The sequence below is a fragment of the Drosophila takahashii genome, chromosome 3L, assembly GCF_030179915.1.
Source record: "Drosophila takahashii strain IR98-3 E-12201 chromosome 3L, DtakHiC1v2, whole genome shotgun sequence".
Lineage (NCBI taxonomy): Eukaryota > Metazoa > Arthropoda > Insecta > Diptera > Drosophilidae > Drosophila > Drosophila takahashii.
In genome coordinates, this window is record NC_091680.1 from 9,072,683 (window position 1) to 9,098,287 (window position 25,605).

A 25,605-nucleotide genomic window follows, 5' to 3' on the forward strand; every position below is an offset into this window, starting at 1 on the left:
CGCCCAGCTCCTTGCTGATCCCAATATGGGTGAGGTTTCAAATTTTTCGGTTTTCTTTTTTAATTTCGGAAATCCAAAAGTATGCCAAAAGTGTTTATCTTAATGAAAAAAATCTTAGTAATTGCTAAACGAATGTTAATATAAGAAGTATTGTAGATTATATGCTTTGGCTTATTCATAGATCACATCTATATGCCGATTGAGTACGAGTATAGTAAACAGGGTAATTACATAGGTTAAACACAAATCGAATTATTTAAATTGTAGCTTGCAGTAGTTGATTGAAAAAACATAAACTCAATTGCTTAAATATTTGTTTAAAATTGCAAACGTAATTGGTATACCATGAGAGTTGAGAGGACAACAATGGGAGAGACCTATCAGAAAACGATACCCATCATAGATGTATAAACATAGGCCCTAAAACTGTGGCAACTTTTCAAATTAATTGTCATTATACATGAGAACTTACCATTAAAATAGAATAGACTTAAAGTTACTTTAGTGTTTGGTTAAGTTTATTTTAAATAGTTTATTCCGTTGCGCATTGAATGAACCACAATCACAAATCAACACTAATGTACTTCTTAAAAGTTAGTCCAGCTGTTTGTAAATATTTTCTTTTAAACACAAAATAACACAGATTCACTAAGTAGTCGCTACTTTGACCAAATGCCGAATCGCGCGTTCTTGGGAAATTCAAATTCGTGACTAAATCTGCCCGAAAAGCGCGGCTATTGCTGTACTGCAAGAATGCCAGAGGCAAATTAAATTAAGTATACGCCACCGCTCGGCTTTCGCTAGCTATGTGCCCCCTGGCCCTATGACATAACTGCGCAGGGGTCGGCTTTCTCACCACCATGCGGTGGATTTAACAGCCACAAATTATATAAAGAACCACTGGGAAATGCTATTAACTGTGCAGATCTTCCAAGGGCTAATGGACTAATAGGATTTCTCCTGTCGACTGGAATATCCCCGAGTGGAGAGCGTTTCGATAACAAGTTAAAGTTATTAGCGCAAAATCGATTCGTAGTTCGATCTATTGATTGGCTGGCCCACCGACATTGACACCTCCGAGTGTTATGCATACAGTGCGCAGAACGGCGCCAGACAGACAATTATCCATGTTTCTGCGACCTTTCGTCAGTGCTAACGTAATTGGATTATCTGGAAACTTAACGACATTCGTTTCGGTACAAGTATATGCGTGATTTCGTGGCCATATTCATTCAATGCACTTCAGTTTGGCGTTTGTTATCCGAGGATTGGGAAATCCCCTGTTAGTTTCGATTTATGGCACATTGGCTGCCGCACTTACAGACTTTTTTGATTAAGATACACACAGTTGCAGATTGCCATTCGTTTTTATAGATACAGTTAACTAACTAATAGTTCTTAGATCGCAATCGTTTAATGGTTGAATGGTACTTTGCATACAAAAAGCCTTTAGACTTAAATCAAGACGAAATGTAGAGGAACAGAGAATAGTGGGAGTAACGGAATGGGATAGAACTGAAAAATAGTTCAAGAAACACTACGGATTGTGGCAAAAAAAAGAACAAATGAAAATATATTCAAGTTAAAAGAAGGGGTGTACAAAAATAATGGTTATAGAGTTATATTCTTTTACCGAAAAAGGCAAACATAGGAAAATATATAAAGAAATTTTACATAACAATTACAAATTGCATAGAAATAGAGCATAGATTTGAGCAGCCACCCATTTCAGGACTCGCACTTACCAATTTTGGTAATGGCTGAGACGCGTTCGAAGGTCGACTCAGTGGTCGTATGCAGGGTGGTCACAGTGTCAGCCAGGTAGTCTGTGTTCATATTCAGATTATTATCCAAAGGACAAGCTCTTCGTTTATGCAACTTACCGCGTTCCAAGCTGATCAGTTCCGGCTCCTCATTCTGTTTATCGGTTTTGGTGTCACTCGGTGTGGGTGGAGGAGTCTGGGAGTGAGGGATTTCGCTCTCTAAAGAAATATGAAGTAAAAGAAAATGTTGGGTAAGATGACTTAGGGCTAGGATGACTTACCCATTTTCTTGAGCTCATCGGATATTTCAATCACGCCCACGCTCATCTTCTTTGTAATCGTTTCTCCTACCGATTTGCAGAACTCGGCATCGGTTAGCGACTTCCTTGGCTCCACGGATATTGGAGGAACAAGTCCCTCGTCTTTCAAGGACTCTCTCAGTGGAACGGTGTCACTATCATATTCACTTGCCAGTTTTTGTTGCTGTGGCTCCTGGGTCACCACACTGGTGGTCAGCTTGGGTGTGTGGAATGAAGATGCATTGTCTCCAACTGGAGCCGCTGACTCAATGCCATCGATCAGGTTATCTGTTTTCTTAGCCTCAGTGCTGAGGACCTTTGACGGCAGTTGTGTCTGCTGTTCCATAGCTAGGAAATCCTCTGTAAGCTGACGCTCATTAAGTGGCTTTTGCTGCTTGGGTTGCTCCACCATTTGCTCGGCTGTCTTCATTACCTCCTCCACTAGCGTTTTGGCAGGCTCGGCCACCAGCTGGCTTTGTTGCTCCATGCTCAAGAAATCAGCGGTAAGTTGTCGCTCATCCAGGGACTTCTTTTCGGTGACCTTCACTGGCTCAGGCTCAATCAGAGGCTTTGGAGCCTCCTCGATAAGGGACTTTCTGGGCTCCACCACAGGTATCTTACTCGCTGGCGGCGAGTGTTTCACGGTAACTATTGATTCAGGTTCCGATGCGCTTGTGGATGTCAGACTGGATTCAAGGGGCTTCTCAGCGACTTGTGGAATACTTGGCAATTGGGTTTGCTGTTCCATACTGAGGAAATCGTGGGTAAGCTTGCGCGTTTCGGCGGTCGTTATCTGCTCCTCGATCTTGTGGAATGTTTCAACTACCTCTGCCACCTTTCCGGCCACTTTATCCTCTTTAGGTGCAACTTGCGAAAGCGGCTCGTGTTCAATCTTGACTAAATCCTCCAATTTGCTGGAAATGTCCGAGGTCTTCTCAGACTTGGCCACTTTCTCCTCGATCTTGTGGAAGGTGTCGAGCAGCTCGGTTACCTTTTCGGTGACTGTCTCGGCCTTGGCGATAATTTCAGACTGTTCGACGGGTTTCTCCTTGAGCTGTTCGCTCCCCAGACCTGCGGTCATAATGGTAGCCGTGGAGGCCACAACATCATCCAGAATTTTGGACTCCCGGTCGACCTGCTTGTCCACCGATTTTCTCGGCTCCACTTTGGGAATCTTGCTGGCAGCTGGCGTTGCCTTGGGTTCGGCAGCCAGTTTTTCACCCTGCAAGAAGTCTTGAGTGATCTTTCGTGCATCCACTTCGGCAACCTTTTGAGCTTCGGTTTGTATAGTCTTCACGGGGATTTTCGAGATCGGTTTATCGGACTTAATTTCAATGACTGAATCAATCTCGGATTCAACTGTAGCACGCGGAGCTGCTGTGGGCTTCATAGAGTCCTTGCTGGGCTGTCGTGTGAACTTAGGGATTTGGGTTTTGGGCTCGCCGCCATGGAAGTCATATTTAACCTTCTTGGCTTCGAATTCCGCAATTGTCTCTTCAATACTTGAGCTCTCAATGACCTGGACAGTTTTCCCTTGCTCCTGAGTCATGGTCTTGGCTTCCTCCAGGTTTTTAATGGTCTCGCTGACCTTCGTTGTTTCGACAGCCGCCTGAGTTGAGGGCAGGGTAGCAGTGACTTCCACAGGTTTGCTGCTCTCGAAGGAGCTAATAATGTTCTCAACTTTCTTGCTGGCAATTTCGGTCACCTCGCTAATGACTTGCTGGACCTCTTTGACGGTCTCCTGCGGCACTGAAGCCAGGGGGCTTGTCTTTTCCTTGACCTCCTCAACGAACTTCTCGTGAACGGTCGCGGTGGTGGAAGTAGCTGGCAGTTGGCTGCGCTTCTCGATCTCCAGGAAGTCCTCGGTGATGTCGCGGGCCTCTTGACGGGTAATCGTCGTCACCCGACTGAAGGTGACGGCATCCTTCTCCTTCTTTTCGGCAGCACTGATGTCCTGGACAATCTTGTCGGTCTGATCTGGGGATGATGGCTGGTCCTCCTCCTCTGAGCTGCGCCCGGATGTCTTGAACTTGTGGGTCAGTTCCTTGTCGAACTCGCTTTTGCTAACCTCGGTGGAGTCCATCTTGCCCATCTTCATCTTGATGACTTGGTCGGGTACAGTGGCTGTCTTGATGATCACGTTATCAGCAGGCAATTGCATAAGTATCTCGGACTCATGGTGAGCCTTCTTGTCCTCGATAAGACTTTTCCTCTTAATCTCGGTTATCTCGCGGGTGATCTCTCTCTTCTGAGTCGAGGCAGGAATTGATCGCTCCACGGACAGGCGCTTGACAATCTTCTCCCGTCGCTCGGCAACCGTTCGCTTGGCAGCTTCCTCATCGGACTCGGACTCCTCGACTTCCTTCTCCTCAGCAGAGTATTTGACTTCCTCGCGTTCGTTGATTTGCTGAATTCGCTTGCCTGGGGGAAGATCTTAAGGGGTTATTCAATGGGAAGATGTGCAAAATGAGTTAGCCATTTAGGATAAAAAGATCACAGTTAGATCTTCATAACTGATTGGCACTTCTACTTACTTTCTCTGCGAACGAGCTCCTCCACGGACTCCGAGTTCTTCATGATGTCAGTCTCGTCGAACTCGCGCGAATGCGATAGTCGCCCACTCTTGCACTTCTTCATGATGTCGTCCCGTCCAATGTTTTTGAGGGCCGTTTCCAGCAAGAGGATATCGTAGTTGGGCTTGTCCTTATACAGCCGGATCATGCTCTGCGCTTGCCTGGCAATACTGTCTGTGTTCTGGTTGATGATCTCGTCGATCTCCTCAGCATTGATGCCAATCTCTGGGGCCAGCTGAATCCAGTCCTTGCCCAAAAGGTTGGACAGATCAACGATGCGAATGTCGCCGATGTAATGGTCATTCTGATGCTTGCTCAAACTGAACATTGAAGTCCTGTAGGCAGAGGTGACGCGGTCCGAGAAGGCGGTGGTGGAGTCGGGGATTACGGCCTCCGGGAGCACGATGTTCAGGATGCAGATGGGCTGTTGCGGTGGCTCGCCCTTGGCCACCTTCGGTTCCTTCATGAACAAAGTACGACCGACAATATCGGCATGCTGGTCCTTAACCCGCACAGTGAAGGGCAGACGGTTCTCGCGGAAGGCCTTGAACTGCAACTGCAGCTGGTCGCCCGATTTGGTCACGGGAACCAAGTTTCCGGCCATCTCGATGTACTGCGGCTTACCCTCGAGCACCTCGACATCCCGGCTCTTGGCCACCTCCGTGTAGAGCTCATGCTTCTCTAGAGTTTTGTCCTCTCGATCGTCGGTCATGCAGAAGACTCGGAGTCTGGCCTCGAAAGGTTCGATCTTCTTGGCGAACACCACGAACTTGGCAATGAACGGTACGTGAATAACTTCCCTGTGTTCCAATAACAATGCATTCAATATGGAACTTACGAGATTTGATGAGAAACCACTTACTTGTACAGTTCGGTGGCCATTTTGGTGGCATCCGAGATATTGCGGCAATCCATCAGCCAGAAACGAGCTGATACCGTGGTCGTAAAGGAGACGCAGTCGTTGACAAATGTCAGGGGCGTGGAACCGGTGACGTCCTCCCATTGAGCGCGGGATGGTCCGCCTAGCGAGGGATTAGTTAGATGGAAGACGGAAAACAGAAACGTTCAGTGGCGGGTCTCACGTCCTGGACAAGGGGTTTACGCATAGACTACATATATGTATGTAAAAACTCTTGAAAATCTCTACTGTTGTCTCATTAGCAGATAAATATTGAATTGAATTCCAAAATTGTTGAACTAATTTCACAAACGAAACCATAAACTCAACACAAAAACTTGTTTAGAGAGAATTACGATTGTGTGTGTTAATTACAAAGCAATTAGATGGAATAGGAGTAGTAACGAAAAGTATTATTGTATACAGATTATGGTATAGTATTAAAATCGTATTTAGCGATAAGTATTAGAAATATTTAGTATCTTGTTGTTATCTATGGCATGACATGAATGTGATGATGTTGAATGTCGAGAGAGGAGTGTATTGTGGACTGTGTGAATTGATGAGGCACTTTGATTTCAAGCATATATTTGGTTAATTTGATAGGGCTGTAGCATTTACAGAGGTACGAGTACTAGGGTACTTGTTGCGCTTACTTTGAAGCCGTTTCGAAACAACATGCTTAATATTTTGGAAAAACAAATTTGGTTTATTTGGTTTATCTTGAATGGAAAATAAGTGAGCGTGTCACGTGTTTCTTGTTGTAAATGTGTTCAAATCAACTGAAGTCCCAACGAAACAGAACCAAGAAATCAAGAAACAAATCATACAAACCTAAACAGAATTTAACAGGAATGTAAGGAATCGTCAACTTGTTGATATATTTTTTTATGTTTATATATGTTTAGTTCATTATCAAAACACCGTTTGAAATTGATATTATTGAGCTTGCCACAGCATTCGCTTGACTTCAGTTTCTTCCTCAATAGTTGACATTTATTCGGTTTCAGAAAAGTTCTCTTTGGTGCCACAAACAGTCGAAATTTGAAATTGATCATTCATATTTGGTTTACTTTTTGGAAAAAAAAACTAATATAGACAATAATTCTGCTTTGTTTTACACGAAATAATAGCAATCAACGCAAAGGTTTAACGCTCAATAAACAACAGATAAACAAACTACAATCAGGTGCACGGCATTCCAACCGAAAATGTTAATAAAAATTAAATGTAAAGCTGAGAGCCATAACAAGTACGATACGTAAGTAAGGAATTAGAATAAGATTCGAATCGGTAACTGAAAAACTTAACAACTGAGGAAATCAAAGTAATCTGGCACAATCTGGAGGCCTCGCTTCAATTACGGTTTCAATGGCCCAAAGAGCAACTTTAGTTGGCGGTTAGTTTAGCTTACAAAACCTACAAACTCTTTAATGAAATTGTGCAGTTTAGTTATATATTTGGCATTAAACCGCGTGCAGTCAGAAAGTCGCTTAGGTATTTCATATTATTGTATGTAAGAGGGAGAGAGGTTAGACAGAGAGAAAGAGAAGGCGGCAAAGACGTTTGCATGACAAGCTTAAGGTTCGTAAAAGTAAATTGGAAAGTTAGCTTACTTCAAAAACTAAGCTGCTTTGAGCTGGAAGCGTTATCTTGGCTTAGAGAACATTGCCAATCGAGTGGGGTCTTGAGCAGGCCCCACCAAACAGAAGTTAACCCTGAGCATCTGGTGTAGTGAACCCAAAGACGCAGCGCAACCCGAATTCAAGCAGAGAATTCAACGAAACTCAGGAAATTAAAGGGGCAACTTAAAAAGGAACAACTCAACGAAACTGAGTAAAAACCAAGGAGTTAAGGCATAGAAGTTGAAAAATAAATTGTTTGAAATATTTGCAATAGTTTCTTAACAAGAGAATTTATCATAAGTAAAATATGCAGAATTTTCAAATTTTTTTTGTCAAATTTTCTTCTGGGATTTGGTTGTATGCCTCATTTTGCAACACAATAATATTGTTATTCTTATTTTTTATTTTGTTTTGTTTGGCATAGAACGAAACAACTAAATATGAACAAATAACGATTTTATTTTGTAAACAGTTTCAATTTGAAACTTCATACATGTTTGTGAATTTCTGAATTTTTGTATTATTTATTTTAGTATTTGTGACGTTTGAGTCAGTTTTAGTTACCTTTTAGAGACCTTTTCCGAAACACACCTTCAATGGATTGAGAAAACAGAACGGAATGCGTGCACACGTATGCAATGACGCATTAGTACGAAATTATAGAACAATTAAATAGGTTTTCAATCAAGAATTGAATTGAAGTTTGTTTGTTTGGGTTTTTTTGCTCAACACGAAATCGAAATCGAAATACAAATCGAAATCATCGAAAATCATCAGAACAAACTAAAGCGGTAAGAAACGCAAATCGAACAAAGGGTATCGGAACGAACACCGTTTGGCACAATGAAGAGACACACTGAACATGACACTGATCTGGGTTGGGATCGAGCTGAAGTACGAGATATAGGTGTGGAGTAGTTGTATATGTTTCTGTATCTGTAGCTGTATCTTTATCTTTTTTTTCTGTTTCTGTGTAGTGTGTGGGTGTCGTTGATGCATGAACGTATCGGAGGTGATAATGGCAAATGCTCTACAACTGTCTAGATTCCAAGGAAATTACGATAGGATACGATACGATACGATGCGGGCTAATGCCGGAAGAACCCGTTCGAATAACTTATGTTTACGCTTCTACTACACAGACACAAGCATTATGTTTCAGTTCGGATAGAATGGGACCTACAAACGAATGTTTCTCAATTCAATCTCAATATCATTACAATTTCAATTTCAATTCAAATTGGGGAGTGCTCCCCAGAGTTTTTGCTTTAGATTTGGGCAATTTCCACTGTACAGGTTTGGATATAGTATATATGGCATGTATGGTATATATATAGTACTACGTTTTGGCACATGAGATACTTGTATTCTAAATGTTATAGACAACCAAATCGAACAACGGAAGCACGTACAAACTCAACTCAACGAAAGCATATATAGTTACACTCAAGAAATCATAAACAGGAATGAAGTAAATGAAGGCCTGAGACAGATTCTTATAGAGATAGAGAGAGAGAGAGAGAGAGGATGTGGAAGTTCGGGGGTATAGAGGAGGATCAGTAATACTCAAAAAACATCAACTAACGTAATGGAAATGTAAGTGGATATACTTCGTAATAGTCATAATGGTAATTGGTAATTGGTAATAATAACTGCTTGGATCACATCGTACAAACAACACAAAAGATCTTAGATCGGTAATGGATCGGCTGGGACTTACCTGTTATGGAGCATAGCAGCCGCAGGGTGGGCGTGTTGCCCGAGTACTGATTGATCATCCCCTGGCTGTGAGCCTTGGGGGCTGGCATGCTGAGGGTGATGGCCTTGTGGAATTTGCGGCGTCGCGGCTCGACCGTAACGATCGGCGATACGGCAACGCCGCGACCCAAGAGCTTGGCGGTGAGATCGGGATCGACCGGTTGGGCCTAGAACGAGTGTAACGGATTTCGATTGGCACTATAGACAAAAATCGATTTACCGGCCACGCTTATTCACAGTACACGCAATCATGAGATGAAAAAAAATGAAACTTAACAAAAATTTACAAACAAAAGTTTATATACGAAATATGCGCTTCTTGTCTGTCATAAGGAAACAAATAAATCAAAATCAAGTGAAATGAGTCTTTTGGGCTAAATGGTGAACATCATCGATTCGATTACACTTCGTTTTGCAGTTTTTCTGGTTTTGTACAATGCTTATAGGTTGGATGTTTATGTTATATCGTTTTAATGTTTGTTGTATTGAGCAATTGCATGTTTCAGTTAAATTACAGCATAAGTTAACTACAAACGATAACAATGTTCGAGCCCATTTATGTCCCAATAAATTTAGTTATCAAAAAAACTCTGTCTACAACCGAAGAACTAGAAAGGTAACGCAAGACTTTATACAGAATGTACAGAAATCAATAGAAGAAACGAAAATATTAAAAATGTAGAAATTTACAAATATATCAGTTAATTGCAAATAAAACGTGCGAAAATTTGAACTCATGAGTGGGGCCATTATAAAATCGTTTTTTGCTTACGGCATGGCTAAAATGTTACAACTTCGTTAGGCACTCCAAACCGGACCCAATTGTAACTCACAAAGTATTTTCACCTCATCTCTTTTCTTTTTTCTTTTTTCTTTTTTCTTTTTTCTTTTTTGAAAAAGCAATTGAATGAAAGTAATCAAATGAAAAGTAATTAAAACAGTTTCATTGGCAAAAAGTTTTTGTCGAACTAAATTTATTGGGTAGTACTGCATTTCAGAGAACTTGTAAGTATAATCTTATGCATAAGTAGATAATAATCATAAATAATGTATGAATAGTTAAGAGTAGTTAGCATATAGGTAAGTGTATCATAATATTCGATATAAGTATTTCATATGTCTTATCAAGTTGGACAAATTGTTTTGCTCTTGCTGTTTATAAGCTTGCTGACAGACTTGGCTTGATCCATGATCAAATTTATTCGGTTCGTATAATTGTATTATTGTATGTCACTGCTTGCATAGCATTCGTGATTAGGTTAGCATGGGGATACCGATTCCACAATGGCTCCATAAGCAAAGTGCCGTAAAGTTATTAAGTGAGTCTCAATATAATCAAACAAAGTGCACATATTTCATACGAGTAATAACATTTGGAAAAGTCAGCTCCGAAGATCGCTTACAACGGCTTTAGTTTGGCTTAGTTACTCCACTCGGACTGCTGTAAACGAACTTCGGAGACTTGGATCTACCATATTTCACTACACAGGATTTGGGGCGGGTTAACATAGATGGTTATTAGTTACTGGTTATAGGAGTACTGGTTATAAATGCTCATTTTCATTTTGGAAAACATCTTTGCATTCTTTTTTGATATTATTCGGGGAAGTTGTAGATTAAATGCTGGAGAGTATACTGCCGACCGATAGCGCATTTCTGGTTTCTTTTACTTTAAGATACAGATATAATAACTGCCCTGGTTGGTTTACCAGATGAGCGAGAAGCGCTTCTTCTTGGGCACATGATTTACGCTTATCTTGCGCAATTTCTCAGGCGCAACGCCCTTGCGCGGTTTAAAGAGGTTTACCTGTAAGCCAACTTTGATCTTCTTGGTGAGGGCTCCCTGTGGGAAGACGGCCTGCACCTGTGGCACCACGGTGCTGGACACCATGCCGCCCTCGGGACCAATGGCATGGACCTCCTGGCGAATGCGCGACACGACGGCAAAGTACTGGGGGAAGTCGTAGGTGACGAACCGGCAGACATGGTTGCCAGCCTGCTCCTCCAGTTGGGCAATCTCTGTGGCGGCGAGGAGTGGCAGTTATAGATATAGACTACTACTAAAATCACATTCCCACTCACCCTCTGGCTCGAAGCACTGCTGCAGAACGTCGTGTATGATCTCCTCGGAGTTATCGATGGTGTGCTCCCGCCATGTCTCGCCGTTGTCCGAGCGCAGGATTATGATCTCGCGCTCCTTGCCGCGCAGCGAGGCAAAGTGCGGCACCTCCATGATCACCGGCCCAATGAACTTGGTGGAGCAGGGACCCAGTTCCAGGACACGACTGGCCAGGGCCTCGCCCTCCATCAGCTGGGGCGGATGCATGGTGCGCTGCGGCTTCACATAGCGACAGGTGACCCTGGTCGGCTGACAGGTGGACCGCGAGGGGATGATCATGCGGACGCCACTGTGCCGGCAGCCCCGCATGGCTCCTCCACGGGCATCCACCAGGAAGGACACCAGGAAGCTCTTCCAGCTCAGTTTGCGGCTGCAAGAGAAACGGAAAATAGTTTGTTAGTTTAATTTTAAGAAAGGAAATAAAAAAAAACAAAATTTAAATTAAAATAAATTAAAATTTAAACCAACTTATATTTCTCGTCTTCATGGTCTCATTATAAAAGTAGGTGCTTTACTTTATTAAGAATGTCTTTAGAAAGTCAATTGGATGTATATTGTATGTATATTTGGTTTTCTATGTCAAATATTCTTTAAATCAACGAAACACTTAAATATAAAATCGTTACATGAAAAAAAGGAACCAATGTATGTAAACTCACCCCACATGCGGCGGCTCATCGTGACCAGATCCATTGGCAATGTACACCCCGTCCACCGTGGCCTTGGGCGAACTGCCGTAGACCTGGGTCTTGTGGGGACTGATCACCTCCTCACCGATGGTCGGCGGAACACCAGAGGCATACTCGGTGCTCTGGGTCATCCGGTTGGAGTCCATTCGCTCGTCACGGGTCACATCGATCGGGAGCGAGTCGTCGCCTAGGGATTTCATTTCATCAACGGTCAAATAGCGGTATGGTTGATCTGATAGCATATTGTCTTCGCCTAGAGTTTTGATTCGATTTCGATGCGTTTCGAGGGCATTCCGCAGCATTTGCATTTTGTTTAAGCACAAGACAGTCCAATTGGCCATATAGCGTTGTAGTTGTTGTTGTTGATATTATTATTGTTGTTTGGTGTTTTTGGTTGTTGTTAGAGTGTTAGAGTTGTTGTTGATTGGTTGGTAATTGTTGGTTTGCAGATGAGAGCGCAGTGCATTGAAAGTAGAAGAATGCAAATGAGTTTGATTTTAGTTACAAAATTTCGTTAGATTCACATGCTTCAGTTTATAATCGTTATAATAAGTATATATATATATATAAGGGTGATATAAAGCTAGCATGACCATTAAATAGGAGCATATTACATGGATACGATAACAGTGGTGGTATAGATACAGACACAGAGGAGTACATTTTTTCATGCCGCGGTTTCAAGCAAATTCAGTTATAGTTTTCTTCGGCCTGAATTTGACAGCCAAGTCAAAAGGTTCTGGGTTTGTTGAGTAACGGTACTATCAAGTTAAAATTCTTTAAATTTTCGATTTATATGAGCTCTTTAATCCTATTTTCGTCGGTGAAGTCAAACCTTATATTTAATTTTATTGAATTTTAATCATAAGTCTTGTTGAATAGAGAATATTTTTTAAATGCCAATCAATTTATCAAATGAGTTAATGATTTTCCGTCCCTGATACTTTCTAATTCCTATTATTTGGTCATATAATTTTAGATATTAATTTAAAAGAGAATATAGAAAGGCAAGTAGTGAGTTTTTACTCCTTGGCCCAATTACAACGTCAAGAAATAGTTTACATTTATACATTTCAGCCCCATATAAAGTGCCTTGAGTACGCCAAACTTTGGTGTTGAATTTCTAAAGCCAGTCTAATCCAATCACAGCCAATTAGTGCACTTTATAACGGCCAGCACTTAGGATAGAAATACGAGTACGAGTATACGGATACGGATAGGGGTTTCCAAGTGGCCCTGGGCACTTACTGGAGACACAGAGCCTGTCGCCCTGGTAGTAGGGCAGATAGACCGGGCCAATGCCAATGCCGTACTCGTAGCCAGCGTCCAGTTGCCAGTTAGTGTCGCCTGGCACACACATGAAAGAGCGGGGATTCACTTAGGACTATCGTGGACTAGGTATGTAAACTATGGGTTGTGCTCGGTGTCTGTGTGCTGGCTGACTAGCTGGGCAGTGATCTTGTGGCTTATGGTTAGGGTTTAAGGCAGTGGTGGCCAGCAGAAGCAGCACAGACTTTTTTCTGCTTTACAGCGTACGTGAGAGTAGCTAGCAGCGCAGCGGCAGAGAAATGGCTGGCCACCACTGGTTTAAGGAGATTTTAATACTATACATACCGCCCTCTTCCTCGGAGTCGGACATGAAGGACTCGTGCATGGCCTCGGGGGCCACCACGCGGTACTTCTCCTCAGTTTGGGCCGGAGCAGCGGCCGCCTCGTCCTCCTTGGTAATGGTCTTCAGCGAGTCGAGCACACTTATGTAGCCCAATTTGCGGGCAATATGCAGTGGGGTCTGCCCGTTGACCGTCTGGGCATTGGCATTGGCCTTGTGCTCCAGCAGGAGGTTGACAATATGGCAATGACCCTGCTGGGCCGTCTGATGGAGCGGAGTGTAGCCAATCGAGGTGGCCGCATCCACATTGGCGCCGTTCTGCAGCAGGAACCGCACCATGTTGGCCTGTCCAAAGTGAGAGGCGACATGCAGTGGGGTGTATCCCGCCTTGGTGGCCATGTCGATGTTGGCTCCGTTCTTTTCCAGAATCTCGGCCACGTTTACGTTGTCCTCCTGGGCACACAGGTGCATGGGTGTCAGCCCATTCTTGGCCGGATGATTGACGGCGGCCTTGTGCTCGATCAGCAGATTGGAGATCTCGGCATGACCCTCCTGGCTGCTCAGGTGCAGCGGGGTGAATCCGGCCTTGCTCTCGGCATTGGCCAGGGCGCCATACTCCAGCAGGGTGGTGGCGATGTCCATCTGGTTCTTCCTGGCCGCAATATGCAGAGGGGTGTGTCCGTTCTTGGCCGTGGCATGCGGACTGGCTCCCTTCTCCAGCAGCAAGAGGGCCACCTGCTGGTTGTTGTAGTGGCATGCCACATGCAACGGAGTCACTCCGTTCTTGCCCTGCGCATCCACATCCGCCTCCTTTTGGAGCAACAACTGGGCCACCTTGATGTGGCCGTACTTGGCCGTCAAGTGAAGCGGCGTGAATCCCTTCTTGGTGGCCGAATCCAAGGCGGCGCCGTTCTCGATCAGCACAGCGGCCACCTAAAGAAATTTAGTTAAGAAGAATCACATGAATAAGACTACCTGGTAATCTCACAAAAATCAAATTACCAAAGTTGCTCGCAAAAAATCATAATACCAAAATACTAAATAAAAAAAGAGTTGCAACATTTATTCGAAAACAAAACGCCAAAAAGAGACAACAACACAAGAGTCAAAGAAACAACTCATAATACTCATAATACAAGTACAAAAACCAAGGGGCTGTCCAAAAAAACTTAAAATCAAATGAAAAATTCCTGATGGCGTATCCAAAATAGCTGCATCAGGTAAACGGTGTCGATGTGGTCGGTGATCTTTTTCGCAATCAGATCTTTTACCTCGTCCTGGCCCTCCTTGGCGGCGATGTGCAGGGCCGTGTACATGTCCTTGGTGGTGGCGTCCACCTGGGCGCCATGTTGGAGCAGGAGCATCACGATGTCCACGTTGCCCAGCCTCGAGGCGATGTGCAGCGGGGTTTGCTGCTCCCGGGCACGGGCGTCCACCTGGGCGCCATTGCGCAGCAGGATGCGAATGATGTCGGTCTGGAATGGGTCAGGTGGAATAGCAAAGAGTGTTAAGTATCTACCTTAACTTTTAGGGATTTACAACCCATCCTTGGAAATATTAAGTTTATAAAGTCACATTTCAAAAGTCGTTAACATACATTTAACAACAAAATGTATATGCTTGGAAAAAATAGTAAATAATGTCGTTATTAAAGTATAATGAAAAAGTTCTGTCTTAATGACTATGTCCATTAAACTACACAGAGAAAATCAATCACGTAAAATGAAATTCTCAATTATAGTATTTGTATACTTATTCTGAGGTTGTACAGATTTGGAGTAAAAATTCTGAAAAATAAGCCTCAGACTAATTAAAATTGGAACCTATTTTCTCCTTGTTGTTTTCCACTAATTTGTTCCCCTGTTTGGAGAAAAAATTACAAAAATTTTCACTGAAAGTCAGTATTTTGCACTCAAAGTGATTATTTATGTGCTTGGTTATATTTTGAGTACGAAAATTCTCAGCTTGAGACAAATCAATCATGGTTAATTCTCTCTGTGTAGTAGACTATTTTTAAAATTTAAAAATCAATTAGATTTTTTTTTGGTGGATAAGGCATTTACAGATCCAAAATGTATATAATTTTAATAAATAAATTCCAACCGTTAGACTCACCTGGTTAGCCCTGGCGGCCAAGTGGAGTGGCGTCTCGCCGCGCACAGTGGGCACATCGGGGCTGGCATCGTGCTGCAGCAGATAGATGACGATGTTCATGCAGCCCATGAAGGCGGCCACGTGGAGCGGCGTGAGTCCGCTCTCCGTGGTGGCACTGATGCTCGCCCCATGGCGCAGGAGCAGCTCCACCACCTTTAAGCGGTTCTTCTTGCAGGCAATGTGCAACGGGGTGAATCCGTTCAGAGCCCGAGCATTGGCATCCGCATTCCGATCGAGGAGGAGCTTGGCCACCCGCACATGACCACAGTGGGCGGCCACATGGAGAGCGGTCAGATAATCGACGGTCACCTCGTCGACGGGCGCCCGATGGTACAAGAGGATGCGGGCGGCATCCACATGCTCACCCTGGGCGGCCATATGGAGCGGTGCCAGGCCATTTTTGGTCTTGGCCGAAATGGGAGCTCCCCGTTCGAGCAGCATGTCCACCACTTGCTCGTGTCCCGAGCGGGCGGCACAATGGAGCGGGGTGAGTCCATCCCGGGTCTTGGCCTCGATGTTGCCGCCCTTCTCCAGGAGCAACGACACCATGTTGGTCTTGCCCCACTTGGCGGCCACGTGCAGCGGACTGATGTTGTGCTTGGCCGAGTAGTTGACGTCGGCGCCCTTCTGGATGAGCAAGTTGGCGATGTTCTGGTTGCCATAATGCGAGGCGATGTGCAGGGGAGTGAAGCCCGACTTGGAGGTCACATCCGGATTGTGGTCATTCTGGAGAGGAAATTTGTATTCAAGAACTAGATTATATATTTATTCCTAAACACTCACATCCAAAAGCAGGGTGGCTGCCTTGACGTCGTCCTTCTTGGCCGCAATGTGCAGCGCCGGAAGCCTGACCTTTCCCCGGGTGTCGCTCTCGAGGAGCACGGCGACCACCTTGTCGTGACCCTGCTGCATGGCCACCGCCAGCGGGGTGAAGCCATCCTCGGTGGCCAGACTCTGGTTGGCCCCGTTGGACAGCAGGAGACGCACCACCGCATCGTGGTTCTCCTGGGCGGCCATGTAGAGTGGCGTGAACCCATTCTGGGATTGCACATTCACGGAAGCATTGTGCTCCAGCAGCAGCTTCACCACCTCCTCCTGGCCGGCCAACGAGGCTATGTGGAGGGCGGTGTTGCCCTTCTTGGTGGCGCTGTCCACAATCGCACCGCGACGAAGGAGCTCCGAGACGACGTGGATGTGGCCATCCTTGGAGGCCAGGTGCAGGGCATTTAAGCCGTTCTGAGGGGGGAATTTATTGGGTTATAAAGGAACTGTTTTATGGTATCGATTTTATAAGAACTCACCGCATTGCTGGTGTTTATGTCAATGTTGTTCTTCAAATGCTCGAGCACTCGCTCCAGATTTCCTGCGCGAGCGGCACGCAGGAAGGAAGTGTTTCCATCGCCCTAAAAAATAAAAATAATAATTTTCTAGTAAGTAAAATGTATTCAAAAACGTATAGGTAATTAGAGAAATTTTTATAGCTAATATTTAACCAACATAGTTTTAGAAAAACACGAAATTTCAAATGAATTTGTTTGAGTTCATTCTTCTTAAATTCTTATAATTATTTCACTTAGGGCCGTTTTCTCCTCCGCCTGTTAAATTGAAAGGAAGCTTAAAAATCTGATTTCCCATACGAATTTAAGGTTTTATTCCTACTTTAAATTTTACAAACGGCCCTTAGTCTATAAGATTAATGATAATAACCCTATAAAAAGCCTGCAAACTTCTAGGAAGAATAATAATTGGCTTAGGTAGTTAGAAAATTGCGTTTATTTTTGCACAATTATCAAATAGGGCAAGGGTCAACCATAAGTAGACGGCTTATCAACGGCAATGCAATGTATCTTAGCCAACAAAGTTTTAGAAAAACACGATATACACATGAATTTAACTTCATTCTTTCTAAATTCTTCTACTTAGTCTATAGGATTAATGGTAATGACCCTATAAATAGTATGCAAACTTCAAAAAGGAAGAATAATAATTGGCTTTAGTTAGAAAATGGCGTTTATTATCAACTATCAAATAAGGCTAAGGTCGACCAGAAGTAATTGCCTGACTGCTTATCAACGGCAATGCTATATATCTTAGCCAAGTTTCCGTTGGCCCGGGAAACTGTACATCTAATTTTCAGCTAGTTGCGTGTCAGTTGCGTATTCATCACCTGCTGTGTGGGTGGCAATAAAAAAACAGGGGACTTGGAGTTATATAGAACGTTGCTAGGTTGCGCAACTCCAAGTTTGGTGTCCCGTCAGGTGGTGCAATTGTTATATGTGGTTATTATGCACCTGCTCGTTGCCTCAAGTTCAATCCACGAGGCGTCGGTCAAGGCGAGGGGTCACCGTAGCTTTTCCGGCATTTGGCGCAGGTGTACGGGTAATTCGGTCTAATGGCCAACGCCCACCCACCGAAGCGAAAAACCAACCAACCACCCACCAACGCTCAGCAAAGCTCAGCTGTCGATGGTGGTTTTGTTTATGTTTTTCTCCCCCAGTTCTCTCCAGGATTTTCGATATCGAAAATGACGTCATGTCGCGTTTTCAAACTGCAACTGGAAGTCGGCATATCGGAAATTTTCGCACTGGAAGTGAGCGAAGAAAGCGCTGGACCGCAGCTCAGACACCCGGTAGACCCGCTTCCTGAGCGTTAAGACCCCTTCATATCCGCCCAATCCAATGCACCGCCCACCCATTCAGCTACCCATCCACCCACCGCCCTTTGGCAAACAGGGAAGTGTGTGAAGGATATACACAAGCGGCCAAAAAGGAAAACTCATTTCAAATGCCCTGGGCATACATACGAATTGAAAAGAAACTTGTTTGCCCCGTCTACTTCCTGAACTCTGTTCTGTTTGCTTGGCTGCACAGGGAAAATATATCACCAGAAATCTATTTTTGCCATAAGATAAATATTTTTACTTTTTATTAGATTTTTAATTAAATTTGATAGAAATGTAAACCTGTTTTGTCTTCAATTATATCATTAAGTGTTGTAGTTAATTTTAATATTTATGTATATAGTTGTAATTATTTATTACTATAAACAAAACAAAAAATTAAGTAATGATAAATATATTGAGTGTTGTAGTTAATTTTAATGTTTCTATATATAGTTGTAATTATTTATTACTATAAACAAAACAAAAAATTAAGTAATGATAAATATATTACCCGAATTATAAATTATATCATTTTACATTATTCCAGGTAATTAATTTTCAAGTTAAAATATAACAATTTACTCAATTGAATTAAACTTATTAAATAGGTATTTAAGACTTTTAAGTGTTATTTTAGTAGTATTTTATCGCCTTCTTTTAGTAGTATTTTATCTCCTAACTTGACGTACTTATAATTTCTTTCTGACAAACGAGAGATTTTTTTCGCTGCCTGTAAGGCGAGGTGATTCCCAGACGTGTTCCCAAAGTTCAAAGGTTCTTGGGCTCGGCCTCGCTCCCCCTCCCCGTTTTCGTCATTGTATAACTAACGAGCGGCTCCACCGAGGGGCAAATTGGGTGCTCGACTAAAGGAGTTTTGCCTTGAAGTGGATTTTCTTTGAACTTGTGTGGCCAAGTTGGTGTGTTGGTACTTGGCCACAAGCTTAACGGCCCAATCGAAGTCCGAGTGGCTGTCCCCAGCAGGACCAACAAACAATCTCTTAAGCACTGGGATGAAAAAGTGAGTCATGTATTATGGATTTTTCCCCATCTTGGCACCAGTGTCGCATGTCATCATTAGGTTTAACCTAAATCTCGATTACCTTACACTGCTGCCAACAATACACGCACGCACCACACCCAGTTCCTATTGTAAAAAGGACAGTGGTGTAGGTGGTTGCTGCGGTGCCACTGGGAGTCGCCACCTGGCTCCAGTTGCCGTTGGTTAGTACAGCAATTATTTTTAGACCATTGTTTGGGCTTAAATCGGAATCGCCTGCAACGCCCATAAATTAAATGGGTTCCTTTAGTGGAGTGAAAAATCAATAAAGTTCGTTGTCAACGAAAAAAAGGGTTGACACCCCAAAGTTTTCCATAAAAAGCGTAGATTTATCTCCTGCAACTCCCTGCGAGAACCCATTTCACCAGATTTTTCCTCAATTTCGTTGCACTTTTCCAGCCAGACAACGAAAAATCGATAATCCGCAAAATGGACGCCAACATGGCTGCCCCCCAGAATCTCCACAGTGGCCCCGAAAAGTACACCCCACCCTGTGAAAACCAACTGAAACCAAGATGAAAATTTCGTTTTACCTGAGCTCCATTTTCGGTGACCATTTTTCAGCGATTGCCAATGGGAAAATGGCCGTTTCGAGTTTAATTCTGCGATTAATTGGTGTAGAGAAATTGTGTAAGCGCGGCGTATGTCGTCACTGCAGATTAGTCATATTTTTTCACGGGGCCTGGGACTTTTCTTCGCCGTCAGCTCAAGCGGAAAATTCACACTACTCGCAGATTTTTGCTCGAGACCTTTTCCCGTTTTTTTTTCGCTGAATTTTTAATGCACTCCTATCGATTTTTCCTTAGACTTTATGTAAGCTATATGTACACGAGTGCATGTGGATGTGTGCGAGAGGGTGTGTTCGTACAGGCGACCGATTCGGTTGTGTGCGTGTCAGTGTCAGTGTATGGGTGTGAATGTCTTTCGGTGTATGTGTGTGTCTGATTGGATTCCTGGCTGCTCTCACACAGTCCCTTCTGAATTCACGGTTTTCGAGGAGCAGTTTTCGTTTTTGCTGCCGTTTTCTTCGATGTTCAACTCCAGACTGGATGCGACTAGTCCTGGCCCGAGTGGTTGAAACTCCAACTGGCAGGACATCGAAGGACCTGCGCACTCGCCCGTTCCAATTGGAACGACCACCCCCAAAGTGGCGAGGGTAGTTCGCCCTCAGGAACCGGGACTTCGAATGGAAGTGCCAGCGGAAGCCAAGAAAAAGAGGCAGGGCCCCGAACCAAAGGCTCTCCCTCCATGCGGCACGTGCCCTTTGTTATTGTTGACGTTTTTATAGACGCCTGCACGTGCTTTTAAGGGAAACGAGACCTTTCGGGGGTCTATTGTCAACTTAAATGAAATGTTTTAAATTCAAGATACCATTTTTCATATTTAATGGATAATAAGGATAGATTTTCAACTTAATTGCATTGTTTTAAAGTAATTCGAGACTAACCAAGATTAATGTCTTTTTTTGCAGAGTAACTGAAGCATAAAAATATGATCCCTTCGGAAAATCAATTTCATTTTTTAGGGGAGTTTTTTCCCTTCCTTACAAAACCCTTATAAGCCTGCAAAAATTACAAAAATGTAAAGCCTTTATAGAAAATATTTAAATGCCATTCAACCCTTTTCGTCGAACCTTAGAACTTGTTTCAAAGTAGTTCCTGCTTTAAAGTTGAATAAGTTACTTTACTGTTTTGAAAGACTAAAAAAATTGTGTATTACATTTTGTTATAAATTCATTCAATGTGTAATTATCTCGGGTTCCTTGAGGGAAATTTTACCATTTCACGACTTTTCTTTGCGCTCAGAAGTCCCTCTTATTTTTTGCTGACCACCCCCACTCGCATTACAAATATTTACCCGAGTTGCAATCATCCCATCCAGGGTGTAACTACAACTATCCTAACAACAGCCACATTAATCTTCCCCTCATTGCTCGTACAATGAAATCCGAGGCATTAAATTCCACCGACAGTTTCAGTTAGCACATTAGTCTAATTAGCTAAGTACACACGAAAATTCATTCGGCGAACATGGAATGGCCCACTGGTCGTGGTCCTACCCCTAGATAATCTCCTGGCCCGGAACTTTGTTGACCGAGAGTAAATAAAGGCCGGGCCGAGTGCACACAATCCACAGTTGGTTGACGGCTGACGGATGATGGGTAGGTTTCCTTCCAGCTGGGGATTAACTTTTGCGCAGACGCACCGCTCAACTGGATGTTGTTTACTTCCCATTTCGAAACTGGGTTCGGAATTCGAAAATCGAAAAAATCACACCCCCAAACCCACCCCCTTTGGCACCACATTCAAAGGTCGAAAATCTCAATCGGATGCAGATGCGTATGCATTCCCAGTCACGTTGTGCCAAGTAAGGCAAAGGCAGTGCCATTAGTTTGGGTTCTTAGGGACAGGAAACCTACCCCTACTGCCAGCCAAATCCACCCCTTCGAGCGGTTGCATAAAATTGCATTTCAAATTGCATCGTGACCGGGACAAATTGTGCAGTAAACAAAGGAATGAGTGTGCGTGAATCACGTTGCAGGTAATTAAATGGGCTAACAGGGGTGGCAAACCCGACAGCAAGGTGCCAGACACATTTTGAATTTAATTAAAGAGCTTCCCCTTTTTCGCCTGGCCAAACATTGGCTTGTTTGTTTTGCTTTTGACCGGCTGAAAGGGTTTCCGTTCGCACTTTAAAGCCAAAAGCCCATCGAGTATTGGCCCGAGTTTTGGTTGCAGGGTTGGCCCGAAAACAAATGGCTTGTTCGCATGTTACCAGGCACTCCAGCAATGTTTATACTCTCTCAATGCCTTTGGCCATTGTCGTTTGTCTATGGCTCAATTAATAATTCAAAGGGGTCTTCTGCTTTCCTTCGCTTTGATAGATTTTTAATTACATTTTCCTTCCTTGGGCTGCTTAGGATATCAATAAGCCAATGGGGAAAAGTGGCACGAGTTTCCAAATTTAGTTTGGTTATCAAGAAGCTGGGTCACAAGAAGCTTAAATGAAACTATAACTCACTATTTGTTTGCATTTCTAAATGGATTTCTTAGGACATTCTTCAGATTTCAATAATAGCCGTAATTCTAAAATTTTAGAACAAATTTCACTAAACAAAGTTATTTTGTAAACATCTATATTTATATATAAGCACGGCACACTTTTCCACGTTATATTAATTTCTGCTAAAACCCAGAAGAGTATCCATTATTCGATGCTGTGCAAAAGTTCTTTAAACCTCCCCGTGTTTAAGTTAATATTTGTGTTAGCATCGATGTCGCGGTGGCTTGTCGCCAGCAATATGATATTTGAATGACCCTCCCCGGAGCCCCTTAAAAAACACCGTGGCAGGAATGTTTTGGGCCCATGCCTTAAGTAAATTACCAGCTAGATGAGCTGATTGCCCATAATTCTGACGACCCCAAAAAACGCAACGCAAATTGAGCACGGCAAAGTCGCCGCCATATCGTTGGTAATTTCTAGGGAATGGGAGCAGAAAATGGAAACATTTTCACCGTGTTCAGTTCACTGCACCCGGGAGACGGATTCGGAGTATGGCGAAAACTTGAATGGGCACACGCACAAAATTATGAGAAAATGTAAAAAATTCACCGCACGATTCGCTGGCCAATTTGGCTGTCGGATTTCGTATTTGTATTTATAGGGCTACCCAAAACAGATGCTTAGGGGGCTGCTCTTTTGGGGATCTTCCCAACGCATTACATAAATTCAAGTCCAAGGTGTCGCGAAACTTACGCCCAAACTCTGCAGCGATGGGAAGCGTTTCTTCAGCGTCTCCATTTTCCCAGGTATCCCCCGGTTGTTCAAACTTGACGGGGCCAATAGATTGAAAGATATACGCGTATATATCTAAATATTGTCTAGCGGGTCTCACGCGGCAGCCGCACCGAGCGATTTGAGTCGTTTTCTGAATTATTTTCGAATGCGCCTCGTCGAACTAGAGAACCAGAGGCCCCAGAACAGATGGGATACATAGTAGACCCGAGAACAGAGACCACAACCACAAATCGCACTAAAGAGTGCCGCAAAGAGAACGTTTTAGCTAAAACATTTAGCCAGTCGGCTATTTATAAAGGCCAAACAAACCGAGAAGATTGCGAAAAGAGCTCTTGGCTGTTTGGCGACCTTAGGACTGCTCTCGTCATAGGAGTTGCCCCAAGATTTGATGGCTCGGAGACGCCAGGCGCCAGCAGGAGTTGTTAATGCCCCCGCAAGGACAACGGAAGCGCACTGCTGATGACTCACTTGGCATTGGACACAGTCGGTCCAAGGATTACCATTGCGTCATCGCTGGGATGGGGAGAGATGGGCATTACTTTCGCTCCAAGATGTGACCAAGATGAAGCCTCGAAAAGTTGTGATTCATTGTTATGCTCAAGGATGATTCATGTCAGCTAAGATGCGAAAGTTACTTATGGGTGAAGATTGCTGATATTATCATTGCTCAATTGATTTAAAGGTGACCTCAATCTGATATGCTTTTACAAGATGTTATGGGATAATAAGATATAATGATATAAAAAAATAAATAAATAAGTAAATAAAAAAAATAATGTAAATACTTTTTATAACCCTAATCCCAATGCTCGAAATAGAATGTTATATCAAAGCAACTATTTACTTTTAACCCTTAGGTAGAGGAGGCTATCACTTCAACCAATTTCAGTATGACCTCCAAATGTACTTTTCCCATACGAACTTTAAGAAGATGAAATAGGGGTATACACTATATAGTGAATGACATGCAAGATATAGGTACTTTACATTTTATAGATACTTTGCTTCTAAACTTAGTGAATGAAAAAGGGATGTCGTAAAAATATGAATAAGTCTCTCCAACTTTAACGACACCAACTCATTCCTCTAGCCAACTAGGTGTGACCTCTAATTTCGTCCCCTTGGAGTCCCGATCACGTGACTATCTGTATTAAGAGGGCCTAACCCATTCCCAACTTCCCAATCCAATGATGTAATCCTCGACAGGACAACTCACCGAACTCTGGTGTCCAGTGGGGCAATGCTCGTGCTTGTTGGGATGGTGGGTGGTGGAGTGGTGCTGCTGCTGCTTGTGGCCCGCACCACCGTTGGCTCCCTCGTGGTGGAAGATCTGCTCGTGCTGGTGCTGAAAGTACTCGTAGTGACCCGGGTGATCCGGGTGGTGCTCCGCCGGCGGCGAGTGGATCCTCGAGGGCGGGCTGTGGTGCTGGGCCTTCGAGGTGTGGCCCGTGGTGGTGGGGTGGTGGGACTTGCTCTGCGAATGGCCACCTCCAGTGGCTGCTCCATGATGACCACCACCACTGGTAGTGTGGTGACCATGCCCGTGGCCATGGTGGTGATTGTGGGTGGGCGGCGAGGGCATGTTGTGGCCGCTGTGGGGCAGATGCGACGAGTGCTGCACACCCACCTGATGTCCGTGGTGGTGGGGCACATGACCTTGGGACGCCTCCATCAGCGTGGGCTGGATGTGGGTCACAAACTGGGCCATCTTGCCGCAACCTTCAACTGCTGCTCCCTTTTTTAGTTATTCTTTGTTTGTTTTCTACGTTTGGGCTTAGGTAACACTTGTTTAATTTTTCACAGCTCTACGAGGGGGTGGCTCTTTTATATGTATCCCAGAAGTGGGAGGGGGGGAACACATACACTATGGCTGACTTGCGGACGCGATGTGGACGACGACGGAGGACTTGGGCTCGGAGCGCGGACAACCTTCTCGCAGGAGCAATGTCAAATGACTGACTAGGAGCAGCTATCCCAGTTGGGCCTTAGATGCCACAGGACTCGCCACCCGCCGTCGCACCACCCGAACCACTTCGGCTCCAGGTCGGCTGTGTGTTCGTGGTCGTCCTGTCGGAAGAGCTTTAACCGGACCCAGTTTTATGCGCCTGGCTGATAAGAGATGCCCCGCTCCAGCGGCTGATTGCGACTTTGGATGGCTGCGGATGCTGATTTAATGATGCCTCCGTGCCTGGCCACGTAGTGCGTAGTGCTCTGTTTTTTATATCTGGCTGTCAACTGTGTCACGGACTCCCAATTCGTTTCGCTGGAGATTTTTTGGTCGGAGGCGGGTGGCGGCACTCTGTGTGTATTTTTAGAGGAACATGGCTCATCTATTTGTGTCAAGCGAAAGTATGCTCCAATTTTCAAGGGCCTAACAGGTGGGAGGCAAGGCTTTCGACTGGGTTTTATCCTGTGACTTTATATCTTAAAAACTTTTCAATGAAATGTATATTGAAAATATATATTAATATTGGTAAAATTTAAAAACAACATGATTTTGTTTAAAATATTTCCATTTTATGCATATTAAGTATAAAATCAAGTGAAAGTGCATACCAGTATTTATTTCAAAAATTTTAAAACATTTTGAAAAATAATAAT

At 43.8% G+C, this 25,605-nt stretch overlaps 1 protein-coding gene across 1 annotated transcript in view; it reads right to left on the reverse strand.

Moving 5' to 3' along the window:
- The window catches only part of LOC108059193 (ankyrin-2), a 62,497-nt gene extending 37,664 nt beyond the window's left edge, over positions 1–24,833 (reverse strand). The window contains 15 exon segments of the mRNA XM_070215588.1: positions 1,746–1,826; positions 1,884–1,982; positions 2,045–4,483; positions 4,597–5,435; positions 5,498–5,657; positions 8,879–9,083; positions 10,724–10,935; positions 10,999–11,405; positions 11,695–11,977; positions 13,339–14,266; positions 14,605–14,808; positions 15,449–16,213; positions 16,271–16,723; positions 16,789–16,890; positions 24,221–24,833. Coding sequence (XP_070071689.1) covers positions 1,746–1,826; positions 1,884–1,982; positions 2,045–4,483; positions 4,597–5,435; positions 5,498–5,657; positions 8,879–9,083; positions 10,724–10,935; positions 10,999–11,405; positions 11,695–11,977; positions 13,339–14,266; positions 14,605–14,808; positions 15,449–16,213; positions 16,271–16,723; positions 16,789–16,890; positions 24,221–24,712 — 7,669 coding nt within the window. The 5' untranslated portion in view covers positions 24,713–24,833.
- Positions 24,834–25,605: the final 772 nt, after the last annotated feature.